Source organism: Symphalangus syndactylus, chromosome 17 (genome assembly GCF_028878055.3).
Source record: "Symphalangus syndactylus isolate Jambi chromosome 17, NHGRI_mSymSyn1-v2.1_pri, whole genome shotgun sequence".
NCBI lineage: Eukaryota > Metazoa > Chordata > Mammalia > Primates > Hylobatidae > Symphalangus > Symphalangus syndactylus.
Window position 1 is genome coordinate 66,679,419 of NC_072439.2, and position 23,887 is coordinate 66,703,305.

Sequence of the window (23,887 nt, forward strand, 5' to 3'; positions counted from 1 at the left end):
CTGGCCATGAAGAAGTTAACAACCTCCTTCCAGAGGGGTCTTACCCCATACCTGAGAGGAAGAAATGCTACAATTAATAGGCCAACAAGAATCTGGACAGGCCTTGCTAGATTTCCTCACTCAATCTATTTCCATTAGCTTATACCCTTTTTGTCCAATCACATTTCTACATGGCAGTTCCTGTTTCATTGAACCTAGGAATAAAGCCTGAGAGCATTCTCTGTATCTTTGGGCCTTTATTCTGAAGGTTCCTGTTTTACATAAAACTATGATTACATATGTTTGTTATGCCTTTCTCTTGTTAACTTGTGTTTTGTTATAGAGGTGTTGGCTGTGACCCTTATGATAAATGAGGAAAAGCATCACCCCTTTTTGTCCCTATAGCATCAATATTTTGCACATATAAAAATGTGGTTATTCAGCTAAGTTAACTTTATATATATATGCCAAGTGTCTATTATGTGAATAGCACTGTGCTAGCTTCTGGAAGTACAAAGATAATAGATACATAATTCTGCCCACACAAATTTCTTACCTAGACACTTACCATAGGCATTGACTATATTTAGGATAAGAGAAGTCTTTAAATGTTTTTGACATTGTTTATCTATTTAAGTTGATTCAGTGAATTTAGTAAAATCTTTTAGCCTTGAATAATATTAATAGCTTTGTACTCAGTTTCCAAAGAACAATAATAGATAACATAAAAGTAATGTGATAGAATATGTCATTAATTAAATTTATCTACTAAATCGAGCACTCACCTATACTCTCTCCATCATCCCAAAACAAAGAACCCTGTGCCATCTGATTATCATCTGCAGCAACAATGAGCTTCATGTATTTTTGTCGACTGTAAGAAAGAAAGATATAATTTTACCCATGTCTGTAGAATAGCATATGTCTAGTTGTGATATGACATCCACATAAGGATCTACAGGAACCCAAGCATTAAGGAGTGTGCAAACTGACTTAGACTAAGAAAATTAAAGCATTTCCATTTTTCTAAATTAACAGGAATGATATAAAACAATAAAATTTTCATATTTAGGCCGGGCATGGTGGCTCACACCTGTAATCCCAGCACTTTGGGAGGCCCAAGGCGGGTGGACCATGAGGTCAGGAGTTTGAGACCATCCTACCCAACATAGTGAAACTCCATCTCTACTAAAGTACCAAAAATTAGCCGGGCGTGGTGGCAGATACGTGTAGTCCCAGCCACTTGGGAGGCTGAGGCAGGGCAACTGCTTGAACCCGGGAGGTGGAGGTTCCAGTGAGCCAAGATTGTGCCACTGCACTCCAGCCTGGTGACAGAGCAAGACTCCATAAAAAAAAAAAAAAAATCTTCATATTTAATAGGAAATATCATGCATGTCTTTGGATCTCAAGATTTCATGTAATGTCACAAATCAGAAGTGGCCTCATTGAAAGTAATTAAAACCACATTAATTTTATTCATATATTTACTCATGCTTCTCTTGGGTAATCCTGTCATTAACCATTAAACATGAAACAATTTTAATAGCATTTTTAAATCTTTTATGACTTAAGCCTTCCTCACATTTCCATACATAAATCATGGAGTTATCACTGGTTATAATTAATAAGAATGTATAAAGTAGCCTCCAAGTTCTAAGTTCTATCTTTGTAATATAGAATACCTTTCAATCATGTTCCTGCATAGGGCTATTTGTGAACTAAATGCTTGCTTCTATGTTAAATCTCCAGCAATCTTTGAGAAGCAACTTGATTTGGCAGCCTCATATTGTTTGAAATAATTTACCAGACCAATTGTTTTAGCTGTCTGCCTTTTCTAATCACAAATGTTGAAGAATGTATAGCCATGGAAGTCTCCTAAAATTTCCAGAATCTCTAGGGTTCGAATCTCCACAGTAATTAGATATTTTCAAGTGAAATATATTAACATACCTTACCATGAATATGTATATGAATTTCAGTTCACAGTCACTGGGGTTTAAATATAATTTAGAGACATCAGAAATATGACTTAACCTGCAATTTCCCAACATATACTAAAACTTGTGATTAGAAAGAGTTTTACAACTCTTTCATGTCCTTTGTAGGGACATGGATGAAACTGGAAAACATCATTCTCAGTAAACTATCGCAAGGACAAAAAACCAAACACTGCATGTTCTCACTCATAGGTGGGAATTGAACAATGAGAACTCATGGACACAGGAAGGGGAGCATCACACTCTGGGGACTGTTGTGGGGTGGGCGGAGGGGAGAGGGACAGCATTAGGAGATACACCTAATGCGAAATGACGAGTTAATGGGTGCAGCAAACCAACATGGCGCATGGATACATATGTAACTAACCTGCACATTGTGCACATGTACCCTAAAACCTAAAGTATAATAATAAAATAAAATAAAATAAAATAAAGAAATGAGATACAACCCAGGTATCTCATGGAGGAAACTTAAATGCATATAACTAAGTAAAAAATGTTAAATTGAATGTTACATACTGTATGATTCCAACTATATGACATTCTGGAAAATACAATATTATAGAGATAGTAAAACATCAGTGGTTGCCATGGGTGGAAAGAGCGATGAAGAGGTGGCACACAAAGGATGTTTAGGGCAGTAAAACAATTCTAAATGACACCAGTGGTGGATGCGGGTCATCATACATTTGTTTAAACCCAGAGAATCTACAACATCAACAGTGAACCCTAATGTAAACTGTGGTCTTTGGGTGATAAGTGTTAGTGTAGGTTCAATGATTGTAACAAATGTGCTACTCTTATGGGGGTGTTGAAAATGAGAGAGGCTATGCATTTGTGGGAGAGCAGGGGGTAAATGGGAAATCTCTGGACCTACTCAATTTTGCTGTATAAAACTGCTCTAAAAAATAAGTCTTTGAAAAACAGGTTCATAAATATTTCATGTTTTCATAAAGTGATCTTCATAATACTAGATCTTCCACATGTCAGAAGCAGAAAAGTAGGGTAAAAATCTTGTTGAGGCAGCCATTCAAAATATAAGACATTAATTTGTCATTACTTCTGCATATTATAGACAGAGATCATAAAGTTTTCGTTTATATTTTTATCTGGGAAGCTTTCTTACTTTAAGAGGGAATATCCTGTTGGAAGACAGTTTTCCATGGGTCTCTTGCATTTTTATACGTCATAGGGAGAGGCATTGACAGCCTGTCTTCTGTGCTGTCTTTTCACGGATGTTTTAAAAATGAATTGAGTTCATGTCCTTTGTAGGGACATGGATGAAGCTGGAAACCATCATTCTCAGTAAACTATCACAAGGACAAAAAACCAAACACCGCATGTTCTCACTCATAGGTGGGAATTGAACAATGAGAACACCTGGACACAGGAAGGGGAACATCACACACCGGGGCCTGTTGTGGGGTAGGGGAGGGAGGAGGGATAGCATTAGGAGATATACCTAATGTTAAATGACAAGTTAATGGGTGCAGCACACCAACATGGCACATATATACATATGTAACAAACCTGCACGTTGTGCACATGTACCCTAAAACTTAAAGTATAGTAAAAAAAAAAAAAAAATGAATAGCATTGGACGGCAGGGTTTTTTAAAAAAAATTCTTAATATTTCCTTTTACTATCCAATATGAAAAAGATAATATCTTTTTTTGAAGCAAATAATGGATAGATTTGTTTGTAGTCTTATTAAAGACAGGGTTTTCCTAAACTTGGGGTTCCTTATTTGTGACACAGACCTCTTACATGTGCAACGTCTGCCTGGGTTGCTCCATGTCATCCCCATGGGACTTGGTGGAAAAGAAAACCTGATGCTAAGATAAAGTTCCTGTTTCTTGCTATGCCATAAACCACAAACAGTTTTGTCTCTGACCTGGCATTCATGGTACTGAGGCAGGCTAATGTACTAGCTTGGCGATGGGTTAAAATTTCAAACCCTTTCTATTTCTTAACAATGATAGCATGATGTATCTCAAAATTTAACCTGAGCTTTGTAAACAGTTCATTTACCTGTAAAATGTGTTTTGAGCTGGCTCTTGACATGGTAGGATGTGACCACCACGAACATGTAGGTTTATTGTCTCATAAGAAGCATTAAATGTTTGAAATTGTCCTCTGACACCAATATCTATGCCCTGGAAATGAAAGGGATGGAAAGAAGAACAGGTAGAGTAAGAAGTGGAATCATCAGCAACATTGGTACTTGAGGATATACATTTTAAAAAATCAAAGGATACACTTTTAAATTAAAAAATTAACATTTATTCAGAAAATCTTACTTTGTTTCACTATAGTAACCATTTTATTATATATATATATATATATATATATATATATCTCATAACATGATGTTGTATACCTTAAATACACACAGTGAAATTTATTTCTAAAAAAGCACATCTTTAGAATCTGGTTAAATATAAGTCTTTATGATAGCTTTGAAAATCATTTATAGCATTGTTTTTGTGGTGCTCACATGCCTAAAGTGTGTGGATTTTTGAAAGGTCACAAAAGCTCTGCTTGACTTGCCATGTATATTATTCTTGGAAGGACTGCACTACCTTTAATGATCATTTTACATATCCAATAAAAGACAATTATCTTTTTGTGTGTAATGTGTAATTACCATGTTTATTTGCTAAAATAAATCAATGACTACATAACAAACTGTAGCAGAAGAAATTAACTCTCTTTCACTGTGGATTAATTCAATTCAGGTATAATTTACTAGAAATATGTTACTTTCCACTCTTTTTAAGTAGAAAGTAAATCCAACATACCATTAATGAAAAGGCTAGGGCCAATTACCCATTTCTGTTTAGTCAATTCCCCAGAATTCCTTAAATACTTACTGTATGGTAGTTAAACCAGCGAGCATTGGGGACATAGGCATTTACAGTTTCAACATACTGGAATGTAAATAAATAGCCATTAGTTGTATATAAACCAAAGAAAATTTTGTAAACAAAAATATGTGGTAAGACTTACAGGTTCTAGTACTGGGGTAACCATAAATGCTGGACCCCATAAGAACTGCTTGAATATATCCCAGGTTGGTTTTTCATCAAAGAACCTTGACAAAATGATCACAAATAATTAAATTAAAACAAATAACTTTCTTCTGAATACCATAAAATCATTATTCAAATCACATTTTGTAGTATAGACTTTTGTGGATTAAAATAAAAACAAAACTGTAAAAAAATTAAAAAATATATCAGTTGGAATGTAATAGTACAATGCTCAGCAGTATAATACCTTATGAGTAAATCTAGACTATGACTAAATTTCCTGAGAAAACAGAGAATTGTTATGGACATGTAACATCAACTAAATGAGCAATTACTTTGGAAAGGAACTAATAGAGGTACAAATATTACTTTGCCTAGTATATGATCAACAAGTTAAAAAACATATTAAAAACACTGGAAGAAAATTGTGAGACATACTGTAAGAATTTTAATTCATTAATTTTAAAAAGAGTTTGCTTATCTTACTTAATAAACTCTCTAAATAGTAGATTTACATGTTCCTAAAGGTTCTGTAACATGTTAATGGATTTCTGAATTTGAGGTATAAATGGCTAGGCAAAACAAAGTTTTTTTTGTTTGTTTGTTTTTAAATGGTTTAAGAGCCACTACTAAATGTTCACATTTCTTCTCCAGTTGAAATGAAAAAGAAAAGCTGATTCTTAAAATTTGTTTGTTCTTTTGTTGTGGTTTTGTTTTGCCTTATTAAAAGCTGAGATTAATGATGAATTGGAAAGACGGGCTTACTCCTCCATAAACTCACGAAAGTAGAAACCCAGGTATTCTCAATAGAACAACAGTCTATATAGTTAATAATAATATTTCTGACTAGTGATTCAGCCCAGAGCTGATACTCCATTATCCTGGGAAGCAAATAGGAATAACAAACAGGGGTAAAGTCTGTAAATAAAAAGGAGATCAATAAAATGTTATCAGAAATAAAGAAGGGAATATGGTAGATGATAAATTAATAAAGCAACCAGAACATAATTTGAATCCAGAAAGAATCTTTTGTTGTTGTTTTAGGAAAACTGGATTGCTTATCCTATCATCAAAAGAGAAGGCATACCAATTTACTTCTTATTTTGGTAAATTTACTTTGGGTATTGTTTTAATTTGGGTAAATATTTACCTCTTTTAAATGGGCTTATCAATAGTGAAATCTAACAAATAATCTCAATCAATTACTCTGGTAATATAGGGTGCTCAAAAAGCTAAATATACTGTGATTATTCAGGGATTTTTTGTTTTTATGTTTGATTGCATGCTTTGCTTTTTGTAATATCTACAATAAAAATTTGGTTGTATTCAACTTAATAAAATGGGTGAAAATTTTTGCAAATATGCTCTATGAAATAGAAATTTTAAGATTTGGTCATATATAAGTTTGAGCTTCCTTAAGAGGTGAATCCGAAACAAATTTATAAGGATAATGTTGAAACTGTTCCTGTGTATCTTATTGGGATACATCAAGGAAAAGGTGGAATAGTCTTCAGTAAGACATCTGTATATAGTAGATTTACATAACAGCAGTAAACCTTGATTAATTAAATCATGAGGGGCATTACTTATCTCCCTAGAAATGTTGAGAATACTCAATGTAAGCACACATACAAAGCATGTAGAACAATACCCAGTATACAGTAATTATTCTGAAATAGAATAATTACTTTTTAATAACTAATTAATGTGGTTCATTCTTTAATGGCTTATGCTAGTCTATTTATTAATGGACATATTTGTGTAAATGCTTTATTAATAAAAAATGTATGCTAATATAACAATGGAAAAATTGCCAATCTAAAATATTTTATATTGCACTATAAGAGATCATTGGGTAAATTAAGTGAAAAGTATCTCTCTGTGATAAGAGAAAACAAACTTTGTACTTACTCATGCAAAAGGGGTCGGATAACAGTGCCACCATGAGCATGAATTTCATGCAGTTGTGTGTAGAAATAGGGCAATAAGGTGTATCTAATATTTAGAATATTCCTTGACATTTCAGCAAAAGTTTCATTCCAGGAAGCGGGATCTTGTCTCTGAAACAAAGCAAAATAACATAGTTATAAGCTTTGGTCCTTGTTTAAGTCATAATATTCATATTCATATTTGAAGAACTAAAAAGTAAGAAATGATACTAACTGATTGTCATGTGCCATGTACTTTCTTCCCAAAATCTTACACAATAATATTTCTATCACATGATAAAGAGAAAAGGTACACAATGTTTTAATAAGAGAAATTCAAATTAAATCCATGGCTTGATTTAGTTTAAGTGAACATACCCAAAGAAAAGTTCGCATTTTAATGGATGACAAATATATTTTCAATTAGGTGATAGTCAGTGTTAGAATGATAAGTATAGGAGATAAATGAAATGATAGGCTATCCAAAGTAGATTGAAATAAACCCAGACAAGCAGAGCAAATGATGGTGACCATGCACATTGTGGGTCCTCAGGAGAAATGAACAGATTATGGTACTAAAGAATACTAAAGAATACATAGTACAGATAGAAGAGAAGGCATAAAGTTGAATGACAGGAAATAATGTGCCTGAGTGTGCTCTGGAATGCACACTCCAGCTCAAAAGACCAAAATTTTTAGTCTAAAATTTAGAGTGGAAGATTTAAAGTCTACAAAAAAGTTCTTGCACATATTAGTTAAAAAATAATAGGCAAGAAAAATTATTACTATTTTATATTTTGATTTGCACCAGGGGAATAAGCAAGGCTACCACAAAGCTCGAGGTAACATTTAAATGTTTTTCGTTGACATCAGCATGACTGGGGCCCTTTATAGTTGTGTCATATCGATGATGATTCCAATTTTTCTGTATTTTAGGAGTAAGAAAGTTTGAATGAAAATTTAGTGTCACCGCTGTTATATGCAGTATTAGAATACAGGAAATCTTGAAAGTAAAAATGGTCCAAGAACTGTTAAGCTGTATGTAATCCTATTGCTGGTATTTCCAAAGTTAAATAAGAAGAAAAAAGGCAAAGATCATATCTGTTGCTTATTGACCTCATTAATATGATTTTAGTTTTAACATGTTGATACACAAGCATCTAACTCTAAACCATACAATTCGAGTAAAACATTTCAATAGTTCATTTGTACCAACTCATATTTAAACTTAAGTAGAGCTTTCTATCCTCTAGATTTTTATTTAGAAATACTTCCTCAGTGTTTCCCTCCTTCTGCATTTGAATTTTCCTTAAAAACTCCAACCACATTACAATCATTGGGTATTTTACTTTGTTGCTCCCATGTGGAATTCTCCACACATTTATATTGGTTACTGTTCCCCACACCCATCTCTGCTCTAGTATTCCTTCATTTAATACCTTTCTGAGCACTTTTCCTAAAGCAGAATCTCTATAAAACTCCATCACTTTAGCGTAATCTATTTTCCCTTATAGACATTTATTTGTATCTGACCTATTACATATACAATGGTCTATTATTTATATCCTTTTTTGGAATATATTAATCATTTGAGCAAGGACTTCATAAATATGAAATAGTATACTCTCAATAATGAATCTCTGTCCAAGCTTTCATTGATTCATGCTCTACTTTCCCAATATTACAGCTTTCTAAATTGCATTATTGACAGCAAATTTTCCTGTTGAGATATTACTGTTTCAAGTTATGTCTCTATTGTCCAACTTTCAAATTCTTTCAAAACACGGTTCCATTCTGCCTACAATCTTTGTATTTCAGCATTTTCTAAAATAAATCCTACTCTCTATTTCTACCCAAGTTTCCAGTAGGGGGGGCCATATAGATTTCACAGCACATCATGAGCTCTGCCATTTACTTACTATAGGCAGAATACATCTTTAAAAGACCAGCTCTGTCTTCAATCTTTTCATCATGTGCATTTTTCTAATTTATCATTTTTCTGTATTTCTTCACTGGAAGCATCATGAAATTTAGTGCTTATTTAGATATTGGCTCTAACTGTTCATACTCTTGCATAATTTTTAGTAATGTCTCCCCAGTTACTCAAAAAAAGTTCCTCTAGACAATTTCCTCACTACTACAAAATTATATATAACATCAATAAATATGCCAGCTACCCAAACCATGTACACTAAAGTATAATGAAGCGTAGCCCAAGTAAGAAAATATTGAAAGTAAATGTAGTAATTACATACCCTAGTATTTGCAATGTTGTGATTCCTTGAGTATGGATAAAATGCTCCAAGTTGCATCCAGCGGGTACAGAGATGATATTCTGAGTTGTTGAAAAAACCACAGATGTCTGCTCCAGTCTAAAATATATTGCTATATTTAGTTAAATTTGAATAGTTTATGAATATTTATAAATTATGAAGATAAAAGGAATAAAACTACTTACATATGATATTCCAAAGAGACTAAATTCCATCATACCTGAAAAAGTTAGAAAAAATATCTTAGTAAGTTATTATTTCATGTATTTTAATATTGCTTTTATTTCTATTTATGAAGATGTTCTGTTTTTAATAACCTCCAAACATGAAACATTTCTCAGATTATTAATATAATTATCTCATAATGCTTCTCATAATGCTCACACATTTTGACTTTGTAGAATTTATGATATTTACAAAACTAAGATACTATAAGCTTCCTTGACACTTGCAAGGTAACATATTCAGAGAACAAATATATTATAAACACATTATAGTGTGAGAAGAAAGTGGTGTCCACAGTTTCATTTTTGAAAATAAAGATACTATTTCTGCAGTTATTTAACTATAGGTCTCATTGAACTATAGGTTCAATTTGTTTCAGACTATCATTTGAAACAACTTGAATCATTCTTATTAAACAAATTCTCTAAGGAGTAATCAATTCTATAAAATAGAATGAATGTGATTTCTGAGCTTTTATTTTAAAGGAATATTTCTAAGAATTAATTGTTTTCCTTGAATTTATTTATCCATGGTGAACAAATTTTAAGACTAAACATAGAGCACAAAAGTATTGCCCTATTAAAATGATAATGTCTTATTTAGCATTTATTCAACTATTGTCACAAATTTCTTTCCAAATTTGGTTTGAAATGTTTCTTTTTTTTTTAGCATCTATCAGTGATTTATATTCCCTAGAATCTAGGATCTTTTAAATTTCAGTTTCAGAAGTACATTTGCAGGTGTATTGCTTAGGTAACTTGCTTGTCACAGGGGTTTTGTGTACAGATTATTTTGTCACCCAGATAATAAGCATAGTACTTGACAGGTTGTTACTCAATCCTCACCCTCCTCCCACACTACAACTTCATATAGGCCCTGGTGTCTGTTGTTCCTTTCTTTGTGTCCATGTGTACACAGTGTTTAGCTCCCAGTTATAGGTGAGAACATGTGGTACTTTGTTTTCTGTTCCTCTGTTAGTTTGCTTAAGATAATGGCCTCCAGCTCTATCCATGTCCCTTCAAAGGCCGTGATCTCATTTTTTATGGCTGTATATATTCCTTGGTGTATATGTACCACATTTTCTTTATTCAGTCTACCATTCATGGGCATTTAGGCTGATTCCATGTCTTTGGTGAATAGTGAATTGGTGAATTCCATGTCTTTGGCGAAGAGTGTCTTTTGTGAATAGTGTTGTAATGAACCTTCTTGTGCATGTCTTCATGGTAGGATAATTTCTATTCCTCTGGGTATATAACCACTAATGGGATTTTTGGGTTGAATGGTCATTCTGTTTTTAGCTCTTTGAGGAATCATCATACTGCTTTTCACAATGGTTTAATTAATTTATACTACCAACAACAGTATATGTGTCAACTTTTCTCAACAATCTTGAAAGCATCTGTTATTTTTTGACTTTTTAATAATAGCCATGAAATCTAGAATTTCTATTCATTTCTCTTTATTAGCTCTAGATGTTATCTTTGCCAGCTCCTGCCCTTTTCAGCAAGGAAACTCAGGCCAATAACAATGACACTATTTCCTCAAAATAAACTAGTTGCAGATGATTAGTTTCTACACAGCAGCTTCAATCCAGCTTCCTGGCCCACTGTCTTTTTCTGATGCTATATGTCATAAAGTGTGATGTGAAGAACAAAATTCTGAGGACTTATAAATTTTATGACCTAGCACCAGCAAAAGTGAGTATCTAATAGAAAACAAAAAATAATAATAAATATGGTGACTTTCACTTACCAATGATCGATTTGTCCATGTTGTCCCATCGTGCATAGTTGTCTCCAAGCCAGTGTCCTCCCCATCGTCCACTAGTAGGATACGTGGAACGAGAAATTACAATCCCTCTTTTTCCGGTTGTCTTCTGCAATGCACTAATATAGTAGAGAAGTATTTTTGAGTTTTTACATGAGATATTTTCTCCAAATATATCTACTTATGACTACTTTTGTAAAAAAAAAAATAGTGATTTGTGGTGCTTATATTGTCTCTTATTACAACTGGCTCTTGATAAGTTTGTCTTCTCTCATTAAATTATAAAATCCTCAGAAGCATAAAGGACATCTTTTTCCCTTTCAACATTTACCAGAGTGACATGCAGATATTAAGAGGCCTTTATATATTCCTTCAATGAATACAAGTTAAATCAACTATTAATTGAATGAAATCAACAAATTCATCACATTGAGCTTTTTATTTTACTTTAATGTATTTTTAATAAAGGCTTATACTCTAACTATTCATTGCCCCAACGCCTCTCAACTATAACATATCAACACTTAATGTACATATTACTGTGCAGACAATGCCTACTATCATACTCTTTGCTTTAAAGGTTGAATTTGAAGAGGGCAAAGTATTCTTGGGTCTTAAAACTAAAAAGAATTGCTCAATTTCAAGTGTAGAATCTATTGGAAGTAAGATCTCAACAGAATGGGTTGTGTAAATGAAATCATATGATTTATTTCCCTTCTCAGTCTTTGGAGAATGAATTTAATGACATGCATGTTAAAATATGTTCTAGTTTTAGAAAAAAAAAATTATTTTTATATCATCTTCATCTATTTTCCTCTATCTCCCTTTCTTTTCCCTCTGTCTTTCTCTCTGACTGAACACAGATTACATTATAAGAGTATTAATAACATTTTACTCTAATATTAGTTGGAAATAAAAATTTTATTTTTATATTACTCAAATAATTTGAATATGAATAAGAGCTGCAGAACTATCTTAGAAGAAGATACCACAAATACATAATTAGGCAGACTTCACTGGGCACTAACACATTATCAACAGTATTGAATCATTTCCTTGTTACAGCTAGATCCTACGTTTGTATGCATATAAAGCTCCTTCCATGACACCTTGAGATTCCTAAAATGAAGCGCTATACTTTAATCTTCCTTGCATCCCTTATATCTAATGCAATGCTTGGCATGTAATAGCAGCTCAAGAAAGTTCAGAATTAACAAATGTCTCAAGTCAAAAGTACAGGAAACTAAAAATGTATTAAACAGACATAATATATTGAACCATTGCTTGCTAATAAAGGCAATATTGTGTTAGTTAACTTAAAATTTTCTACTTCTAAATTGTCACTCTTTTAAAAAACCAGTAAAAGAAAATGATCTTCACTGCTTTATTTTTTCATAACAAATATAAAAGGGCCATTTAGGAATATTAATCTTTTAAATATATGTTACATATATTTTGTGAAATTTAATAAGAAATAAATATATAAATATGAAGAGTAATAATTGGTGATAATTCTATAAATCTATATGAAAATGTACTTTTGGAGTTTAATTCATTTGGAAACAAAATTAGTTTAGTTTAATATAAAAATTATTTGCAAGGACAGGGTTGTCAAAAATTCTTCATGTGTTCACATGCAAGAAAATTATGTTTCTGGAGGATTTTTTTTTCTCTATTGTATACTTTACACTTGAAAAAATTCTTTACTGGTGCTTTAAATTAATAGCTGAATATATGCTTATCAGGTTGATAAGGATTCTACATAAAGTAGTTTCACACAATGGGTACAAAGTTACAGTTAAATAGGAAAAATAAATTTAGCAAGATGACCATAGATAATATATTGTATATTTCAGAATAGCTAAAAGAAAGAATTTTAAATCTTCTCACTACAAATAAATGATAAACATCTGAGAAGATAAATAAGCTAATTAGCCTTATTTGATCATTTCACACTGTATAATGTATGAAAACATCACAATGTACTCCATATTTACTATTGTTAATTGTAAATTAAAATAAAACTATAAAATAAATGAAGTATTTTCATAATAATTTTCTCTTAAGGTAATTCTAACCTCTTATATAAGAGGAATCTCCTCTGTAAACCCTCACACAGAATACGTATTTGACGACACTAAAGATATAAAGTTCAAACACGGTAAATATATTCTAATTATTTCCAACAGTGTTTCAATCTTACAAATTGTACAGTCACAATTAACTTAGTTTAACTTATTCTTGAGAAACAACTTTAAGCCAGAAGAGTTTGTTCTTTGTTACCACTTGACATTGGAGAGTTCAGCTTATAGGAAAGAGATATTTTTGTTGTGTGTTTATTATTGCCTACATGAGCATTTTCTTGAAATATATTTTAAAAATCAGAATATATCTTCAATCATTATAAAAAAGTTTTTTATAGAAGTAAAACCAGAAACTCTACATGTATATTACAAAAATGAAATCTGTGAAGAGAATACTAAATTTATAAATTTAAAACATTTTTAATCTTCCTACAATAAATTAATATCTTTATTTTAGTCATAGTTTCTAAAAGAAAATGTTAAATTAATTAATGTGACTATTATCTTTAATTACTGATGAAATCAATTTATAAACATTTTCCAAACACTTCTATCTCATGATTGGACGATGTTCTCATGATTGGATGGTGTTAAATTATTTTAGAATATAGACTGGTGTATAGTAGAGAAAAGAAAGTTATTACAGAATTGTTATCCTCAATTTTATGAAAACAACTCTTTGAAAAATCAAAGATATTTTATTGAATTTTTTTGAAGGCAATATATTTAGTATTATATATTTAGTATTTATTAGAAATATAAATTTTCCCAAGTCACATTTCAAATAGTCACCATTAGATCAGAAAATGTAATATCTGTTTTAATTTTGAAATTGGATAACAAGTATTTTGTAAGCTAAAATATTTTAATTATGTTTTAGTATATAAAAAATTAATGAAACTTGAAATTTCCTTTAGCAAGAAGACGATGTGAAATACTATATCATGGAAAGAGTTTTATAGATTCATATCTCAAATTTTATATTTTGATATAACAACTGTATCAATGTTCTATTCATCTGTATCATTCAGAATCTCATGTCTGGAAGACATGCATTTACTATCTGGTCTGGAGACGAACAGCTGATTAATAGAAAGTTACAGCTATAGCTTAAGTAACTTCTAAATTAGTGAATGAGGTGAGGTATACTGTGTTTGTTTTTTCATAGACTAGTTTTTGTTTATTTAAAAAAAAATACAAGAGACCACTTCCTATAGTTTACAATGCCCCCACTTCAAAAAGGCACTCTTATTTTTCCAGAAAGTTACATTAAATATAATTTTCCAAGTTGCAAATTATCCCAGTTTATAAGAATATCTGCAAAAATAATTTATAACTATTGACTTTTTCCATTCGATTCTATGATTACAAAACTCTTGGGCACTTATTTAAAAATTACATATTAAAACACAACCTAAGCATTCAGAGGGAGTCAAAGATGTTTAATTTTCTAAGTCCTCTCTAATGAATAGTATGTACTAATCCCTAACGTCTTTAAAGCTTTTGGTAAAAATGAAAATATAATATATGTGTAATTACATAATCCTTGAATATTTGTGTGAAATTTGAACCCATAATCTGAAGTAGACTTTTAAATGTATTTCTTTCTACATTTAAAGAATAGGCTTTATTTCAGTACAACATTGAATTTTAAATTACAAGAGATGAGAGCAATTGAAGACTCAAAACTTTTTGTGCGGGATTTCTAAATGAAGCTTTTTTTATTTGCCATTGGTGACCATGATTCTTTGTGTAAAACTATCTGCAATTTCTCAACATGATTAAATCCCATTTCTGAACCCATGCAAGCTATTCTTTTGTTGGGTTTCTTGTTTGTTTCATGTTAAGTGAAAGAGCACAGTAGCAAGAAACAGCTAAATGTCAAATATGTGGCAGTTTGTAAGACAGAAAATAAGTCACTAAAAAACAAAATGCTACGGTCTGTATAACTTGAGAAAAAAACGTGTGTTTATAATTTGTTCAGTTTTCCTCAATGATAAACAGAAAGACTTTACTCTTCATAATTTGCTTAAATGTAACATGTACCTTATTTATAGTGTTCTTTTACATTTGTCAAGATCTTTATACATGTAATTAATTATTTAATCTCTAAAATTTTCCGAGTTCAACAATTTTTTGTAACTGAAAAAATTAAAATATTAAGAAAGTATCTGAAACATATGAAAAATCTAAGACTGTATAAATTAGGCTACTTAATACTTAATCCAATTAATCTACTCAATTTAAGTAATGTCGTTGAAACTTGCACTGAAAAGTTTTATGAACGAGAGCAAAATCAGCACTAATAAGTATATGTATATTGATTTCATTTTCAAGGATATTCCATGGAAGATTGTGCTGACTTCCTCCTCATAATTTTACTTAAAAGTGGAAATGGACCTTACATATGCTTAAATATCTCTGCATATGGACTATTTGGAAATTTACCTGTATCTACCTTGAACTTACCAAAACAACTTTGATACCTGTGATTATAACAGGATAATGATGAATTTATTTAAATTTACTAAGCATCCACAATGTGTCAAGAATCATGTTTGACTCTGTAATGTGCTTCAGAAGTATACTTATTTCCTGTCTTCTGTGGAGAGGAATTTTTTTTTCAATTTTTGTTAAGCTACATAATTTCAACTCAAAGCACATAATTTTTCCCAATAAGATCATCAGCCAACTTTCAATATTTTTGTTCTTTTTAATGTCTACAGTTTTAGTTAAAGTAAATTTAGCTGTGGATAATTATGCCCCAATACTGTGTTCCAGAAGGGTTAATCAAAAGTAACATTTGCCCCAGTGAAAAGGCATTGTTCAATGCCAGTTTGTTCACTCTTAAAATTACTTAGTGTTTTATTTTTGGATTTGGTGAACAAGTAAGTTTTTGGTCATACATTCATCTATTCTCAGTTGATTAAGAGTTAATTGCTCGAAATAAGATAAGTAGGTTTTACTAAGTGAGAAATTTTATCCATACTCTTTACTTCAAAATGCTTTTTATTCTTTTATCAACTTCAGTTATTTGTTAGAACAGAGGTTTTCAAGCCTGTATGGTCATTAGAACTGCCTGGAAAATTTTTAAATAGTCAGATGCTTAAGCTATAAAAGAGACCAATTAAATAATAATTTATTTAAAAATCACAAGCCTTCTGGTAATTGCAAATGAAAAAACATACAACAGATATACAAAATATAAAAAGCAAGAAATCAAATAACACCAGAGAAAAGGGAAATAAGAAGAAATGAAAGAGGAATGAGAAGACCATTAAACAACCAGAAAACAAATAACAAATGGTGGGAGTAAGTCCTTACTTATCACTAATGAAATTGAATATAATTGGATTAAACACTCCAATAAAAAGACACAGAGTGTCTGAACAGATTAAAAATCAAGACTCGATGAAACAGTCAACAAAGTGAAAAGACAAACCACAGAATGGGAGAAAATATTTGCAAAATAATCATTTGACAAGGGATTAATGATCAGAATATATAAGGACCTCAAACAACTCTATAGGAAAAACTTCTAATAATCTGATTTAAAAACGGGCAAAATATTTGAATAGGCATTTCTCAAAAGAAGACATACAAATGGCAATCAGGCGTCTGAAAAGGTGCTCAACATCACTGATCATCAGAGAAATGCAAATCACAACTACAATGAGATATCATCTCACCCTAGTTAAAATGGCTTTTATCCAAAAGAAGCCTGTAACAAATGCTGTTGAAGCTGTGGAGAAAAGGGAATGCTCTTTCACTGTTGGTAACAATGTAAATTCATACAACCACTATGAAGAGCAGTTTGAAGTTTCCCCAAAAACCAAAACCAGAGCTACTATATGATCCAGCAGTCCTGCTGCTGAATATGCATCCAAAACAAAGATATACCAAAATGGTATCTGCCCTCCCATATTTATTACAGCACTGTTCACAATAGCCAAGTTTGGAAGCAACTTTAGTGTCCATCAACAGATGATTAGATAAAGTAAATATGGTACATATATAAAATGGAGTCCTATGCAGCTATAAAAAAGAATAAAATCCTGTCATTTGCAATGACATGTAGGAAACCGGAAGTCATTAAATGTTAAATGAATTAAGTAAGACACAGACAAACTTCATATGTTCTCACTTATTGTGGGTGCTAAAAATTTTAAAAAAGCAAAACATTGAATTCATGTATATAGACAGGAGAAGGATGGTTACCAGAAGCTAGGAAGGGTTGTGTGGGGGTGAGAGGAAAGCAAGTGTTATGGTTTGGCTTTGTGATCCCACCCAAATCTCATCAGGGATTGCAATCCCCACCTGTCAAGGGAGCGACCTGGTGGGAGGTGATTGCATCATGGGGGTGGTTTCCCCTATACTGTTCTTGTAATAGTGAGTTAGTTCTCATGAGAGCTGATGGTTTTAAAGTATGGCAGTTCTCCCATCACTATCTCTGTCTCCTAAAGTCATGTAAGATGCACCTTGCTTCCCCTTCACCTTCTGCCATGATTGTACGTTTCCTGAGGACTCTCCAGCCATGCAGAACTGTGAGTCAATTCAACCGCTTTAAATTGCCCAGTCTTTAAATAAACATCTTTAAATTACCCAGTCTCAGGTAGTATCTTTATGGAAGAGTGAAAATAGACTAATACAGCAGGGATGGTTAATGGGTGCTATATATATAGTTAGAAAGAATGAATAATATACACTATTTGATAGCACAACAGGATGATAGTCAACAATAGTCAATAAGAGTTTAATTGTATACTTTAAAAAAAACCCTAAAAGTGTAATTGTATTGTTTGTAACACAAAGGATAAATCTTGAGGGGATAAATACTTCTGTTTTCTATGACGTGATTACTGTGTATTGCATGCTTGTATCAAAGTATCTCACTTACCCAATATATATACCCACCTACTATGTGCACATGACACTTAAAAAAAATCTAAAACCTAAAAAGAAAATCTCCAAGTGATTATAATGTGTAGTCAAAAGCCAGGGATCTACAACTGCAGTGTCTAATATGGTAGCCACTAATTATCTATTATTTCATATTTAATTATTGTATATTACTTACTTAAAATTAAATAACTTTAAAATTCCACTCTTGAGTCACACCAGACACATTGTTCCATGGCCATATATGGCTGGTGAGTACCACATTGGCACCCAGAATTATAGACAATTTCTATGTATTTATTTATTTTTTCAGATAGGTTCTTGTTTTGTTGCCCAGGCTGGAATGCAGTGGTAGGAGCACAGCTCACTGCAGCCTCAACCTCCTGGGCCCAAGTGATCCTCCCATCTCAGCATGCCAAAGTGTTGAGATTACAAGTATAAGCTACTGTGCCTGGCCAGAAGATTTCAATCATTGCAAAACTTGTATTGGAAAGTGCTAATAAAGAATTGATTTTCAGTGAATGGTCTGTATTCCATCATCATTGGCCTTACATAAAAGTTTGTTAAAAATGCAGATAATCAGTATGATCAATAATATTTGAGAAGTTCATTAAAGTGCTCTAATTTATTAATAATGAATTTATTTATTTTATGTTTTTATTTTTATTTCGAAACAGAGTCTCGCCCTGTTGCTAGGCTGGAGTGCAATGGCACAATCTTGGCTCACCGCAACCTCTGCCGCCCAGGTCCAAGCTATTCTTGTGCCTCAGCCTCTCGAGTAGCTGGGACCACAGCTCTGCACCACCACTCCTGCCTAATTTTTTGTATTTTTAGTAGAGATGGGGTTTCGCCATTTTGGCCAGGCTGATCTTGAACTCCTGGTCTCAAGTGATCCGCCCGCCTCAGCCTCCCAAAGTGCTGGGATTACAGGCGTGAGCCACTGTGCCTGGCCTGACAATGAATTTAAATAACAGATTTAGCCAAATGTTTGATGCTTTATGTCTTAATGATATCAAATTATATGTTATTAATTCATTTATTAATATTAATCCAATATTATTTATTGAGCACCTACAATTGGCCAGGCACTATGCTAGGCACATAGAAACAAAATAAAAATGGTCTAGGATTCATTTTGAAATAGTATAAAAATTAGAATAATAACAATAAAGATATTTAGATAAATTAGATAGAAAGAAACACATTTTTTCTAAATGCTATGAAGGAAGAAGTTACAGAGAACAATTGGGAAGTAAAGAGACGCAAGAGAAGATTGTCAGGACTGTTAAAATGATAGCATTAAATGTAAGATCCAAAGAATAAAAGAGTCAGAGAGGATAATTCAGAACATTGCTTACTCATGAGTAGGTTTCATTTGTGACCATCCATAGAGATTGTGAACATCGTAATGCAAAACTGATGTTCCATCACTAAGAATCTGCTCAGCTTCCATGCAAATTGTTCTGAAATGTAATCCATCGGTTCTTTTTGTGAGTTCTGGAAAGAATCAATGAAAATATATTAATATATTATATAGTGCCGTACAATGAAACGTGTAACTCATAATTATGTATTCCTTGACAAAGAAATTAATCAGTGTTTTATAAAACCTATGTATATTTTAACCATTTGTATACTTTGTGTGAGTTAATTATCAACTTAAAATGGCCTGAAATTGCAACTGAATTACATGAATTAATAAAAACCTGAAAAATAAGTACACTCCTCAATGTCTACTCTTTCTAGTGCATATAGATGGAAAACACTGATTAGAGTTTTATTAAAAATTCACTTGGTATCATAAAGCCCAGAGTTTAAGGGTTAGGCAAATGTTATAACACTGTCTTTTGATCCACATTTTCTCAGTTTAAGATTTTTTTCCAGAGTTTTGCCATCACTTTATATACTAATAGTTTCTGACGTTTTCTGCCTGCATAAGAGAATGATGATGAATATGAAACATCACATTCATCTTCATTTCCTTCTATGTCAAAGGTAAACAGAGAAGTGTTAGTATTCTTTCCCTTATCCTTAGTAAAGAAACACTTGTAAAAACTTCCTTTCAAAATAATTTTATTTTTTCTCTTAAAGAGTATTTAATATTTTTTGAATCTGGGAAAATTATTAAGCAAACCAAAATAACAACTTCAAACAAATCTAGAATTGTGTTAATGTAGATAAAATATATTCCTTGATTTTTTTCTCAAAATAGTGTTAAATAATATTGGTAATGGGTCAAGGTGTGGTCCAGTGTGTGGGTGGGTAGTGAAAATTGGGTATGTGAATCCTATTCCCTACATTCTATATATATCAAACTGATTATATATATATATATTCTATATATAGCTAACTGACATATATCAGTTTATATTATATACCTATTAATATATAATAATAACATGATAATATCAAAGGCATACCAACAATATTGTACCTGGGAAATAAGGTGGATAATTTAGTGTCTGATTTCTGCATTCATTAGTAGTTGTTCCATTTACAAAACTTGATGGCTCATTCATATCCTTAAAAAAAGATGACAGAAAAAGGTAAACAAAAAATAAATTTACAACGTATATTCTGAAAAGAGTTAGTTCAAAAAGTAAGTAGGTTAACATATTTGAACAATGTTATATATACTCACTATTCTAAACAAACAAAATTGTGAAACATCTCAATGATATTAGTTTATCTCATTGTTTGCTTTTTTCAATCAGTTTCCTTTTGAAAAATAAAATGTTCTATTTTCTCTGTATTACGCATTATACCCATAAAAATTGTTTATTTTCATATCTTTAAGACATAGCATTATAATAATATGTGCCCTATCATCTCCTTCCCCTCTACTCCTGCCCTGAGCCTGATATCAATTGCTTTTATTGCTAAAAGTACAAGATATATTAATAGTTTACAAATGCAGATATTTCAAGAAGTATCTCTATTGAGTACATATCTCAGAATCTCAGTAGTCATATTTAAAAGAATCATGATCTAAATAAATAAGTCAGCTACCATTTAAAATGGATTGCCTCCACCTGAAAAAGATAATTTTCTCTGGATCCAGATGTCATTCTCAGGAATATACTTAAGAGAATCCCTTATAGTATACCAATTGATACATCTAATAAACATAGATGTTCCATGAATTTCTTAACAAAATATATGCTTTATACAATCTTATATCTACAAAGTTTCCACATAGTGACAACTGTATAAAGCTTTCTTCAATTTAAAAAATAAGTAAATTAATGCTTTACACTGGAAAAGTCAACAAAGTAAAAAATTTCACCTCCGGAAATTGAAATATATTCTATAAAATTTTCTGTATTAAGCATTTACTTGTGGCAAAGTAAATTATTTTTATGCTATCTCAAAAAATATATTATTAAATATCTTACGACTAACATTTTAAGGTTACATCAAAAAAGAAACTTTAAAAGGCAATGTTACCAAATTTAAGAAATTTTTATTTCTCATACAAAGGACTAATGGTTATTTAAGCCTGAGACTTATTCCTATATTAAATAAAAGTGAAATAAATATTTACAAGGATTTATTAATATATAGAATATTTTGCTTTTTGAATTTTGCAAATTGAAAAAGTCCAGGAAATAGCATCCATACACATAAATTTAATTTTTAAAACTTAACTTTAGCAGTCGTTTGCATAAGAAAGTTCTGTGGGAGAAAAAAGTGGACTAGCTTTCAAATAAAATATTTTGTTGACATTATTTGAGCCAAGTACTAATTTTGCATAATCACTGCACAATAAATAACTTAAAACATAGATTGTTCAAAGCTTACTTACAATCCACAAACCATCAAACTTCATCTTTTCATTGTAAAAGTCCACAATTTCTCTGGCCCACCACTCTGCTGTGGAAGTCCTGAAGAAATCTGGGAACGCTACATGAGCTCTGGAAGCCTGTAAAACCAAAATTTAGGCTCACATGTGGAAAGTCTTAAGAGAGATTATATACATACAAATCTGAATGTATCTGACAGATTCACAAGTCATGTATGACTGATAATGAAGGAAACTGACATCAACCTTAATTACATAAATGTGTGTGGTTTCTTCCTCAACACTTTAATAAAGTAAAGAGGGACATCGGTGGAGATAATAGAGCCATCTTGGAATCCTACGTGAATTATAAAAGAACAGTTCAGAACCCACAAAAGCATTATTTTTAGTGCTTCCTAGAGTAATGGGGAAGCTTTTTTTCTCTGTTACTGCAGAGCCCATACTTCAGGTTTACCTTTGTGAAGCACAATGAAAGAGCAAAGGGCCATAGTATAAAGCCTGTTTTTATATAGCTTTCTCAATTCCCAGAACCATCTCACCACCCTAATCAACTGCTTCTTTTTTTGTCTCTCACATCTAACCCTTCCCATCCCAGCAGAGAAGAGGTGTTTTATTCCAATCTCTACTAAGAATATTCCCTACTTGCCAGTCGAAACAAAAGTTCCAGCGTCAGAGTAACCGTGCGTTAGCAAAAGATTGACCCGCAGCTAAGTTAATTGGGTATGTCTCAAAAAAATGACATGACAACCTGGATGCTTTTTTGGCACATGTTAAGATTCTGTTGTAACTGCCTTAACAGTCTTCTCCATGAACAAGATATCGGAGGACATAAAGAAAATGCAGAGAGTAGGGAATACAGAGATTTACAAAATACGTATGATGGATTTTTTTTTTTTTTTTTTTTTTAAGATAGAGTTTTGCTCTTGTTGCCCAGGGTGGAGTGCAATGGCACGACCTTGGCTCACTGCAACCTCTGTCTCCCAGGCTCAGTGGATTCTCCTGCCTCAGCCTCCAGAGTAGGTGGGATTACAGATGCCCGCCACCACGCCCGGCTAATTTTTTGTATTTTTAGTAGAGACAGGGTTTCACCATGTTGGTCAGGCTTGTCTCAAACTCCTGACCTCAGGTGATCCACACGCCTCGGCCTCCCAAAGTGCTGGGATTACAGGCATGAGCCACCGCGACTGGCCTATGATGAATGTCTTTAAGAGTAGAAAGGGACTTAATTTTATCATCTTACCCATTAATTACATTTTACTCATAAGGACAGAAGGCTTGGTGGGATTATATTGAATATCATCTCCCGCATGATAATTAATAACAAATGGTAGCGCCAGATCTTTTTTATTAATTTTCACTTTTCTGCTCTTTACATAATTCATTTTTTAGTTTAACTTATTCTACTACGTAGCTGCTTCTATCCCTTAAATAAAATCATTGATTATATCCAGAAAATCAATCAGGTACATGTAATCCAACACTGTTGACACCTTTTGTGGAAGAGAATCCCAAGGGATTCTGCATAAGCCATTCTACATAAATTGACACTGTCCTCCAACACCTATATACAAATCCATGCTTTTCTCTCTAATGGTACACAGTATTTCTCAAGAATAGTGGGCAGAACTCAAGTTGAAATAACACATTTTTCCTCAATGACATAGTTCAGTAGGTTCAATTATTTGACTCCGTTTTAGAAGTAGTTTTGGTAAGTTTTAAGCTCCCAAACTTTTCACACTTCCCTAAACTTGTATAATTTAATGATTATAAATTCATCTGGCTAAAAGAAGGATCACCAACTCTTAGTTTTGTTGATAGTTTCTATTTATTTTGTATTTTTCTTTTAATTTTTACTCCTCTAATCTTTATTTTCTTCCCTCTACTAACTTTAAGTTTATTCT

General features: G+C 32.0%; 1 protein-coding gene across 1 annotated transcript in view; it reads right to left on the reverse strand.

The window, feature by feature from the left end:
* SI (sucrase-isomaltase) overlaps window positions 1-23,887 on the reverse strand; it is a 94,649-nt gene that overhangs the window by 7,365 nt on the left and 63,397 nt on the right. Inside the window, exons 34-44 of the mRNA XM_063620425.1 lie at window positions 21,990-22,106; window positions 20,619-20,706; window positions 19,543-19,681; window positions 11,187-11,320; window positions 9,395-9,429; window positions 9,192-9,308; window positions 6,920-7,068; window positions 4,986-5,070; window positions 4,850-4,906; window positions 4,008-4,132; window positions 765-853 (exon numbers count right to left, since the gene is read on the reverse strand). Coding sequence (XP_063476495.1) covers window positions 765-853; window positions 4,008-4,132; window positions 4,850-4,906; window positions 4,986-5,070; window positions 6,920-7,068; window positions 9,192-9,308; window positions 9,395-9,429; window positions 11,187-11,320; window positions 19,543-19,681; window positions 20,619-20,706; window positions 21,990-22,106 — 1,135 coding nt within the window. The remainder of the gene's footprint in view (window positions 1-764; window positions 854-4,007; window positions 4,133-4,849; window positions 4,907-4,985; window positions 5,071-6,919; window positions 7,069-9,191; window positions 9,309-9,394; window positions 9,430-11,186; window positions 11,321-19,542; window positions 19,682-20,618; window positions 20,707-21,989; window positions 22,107-23,887) is intronic.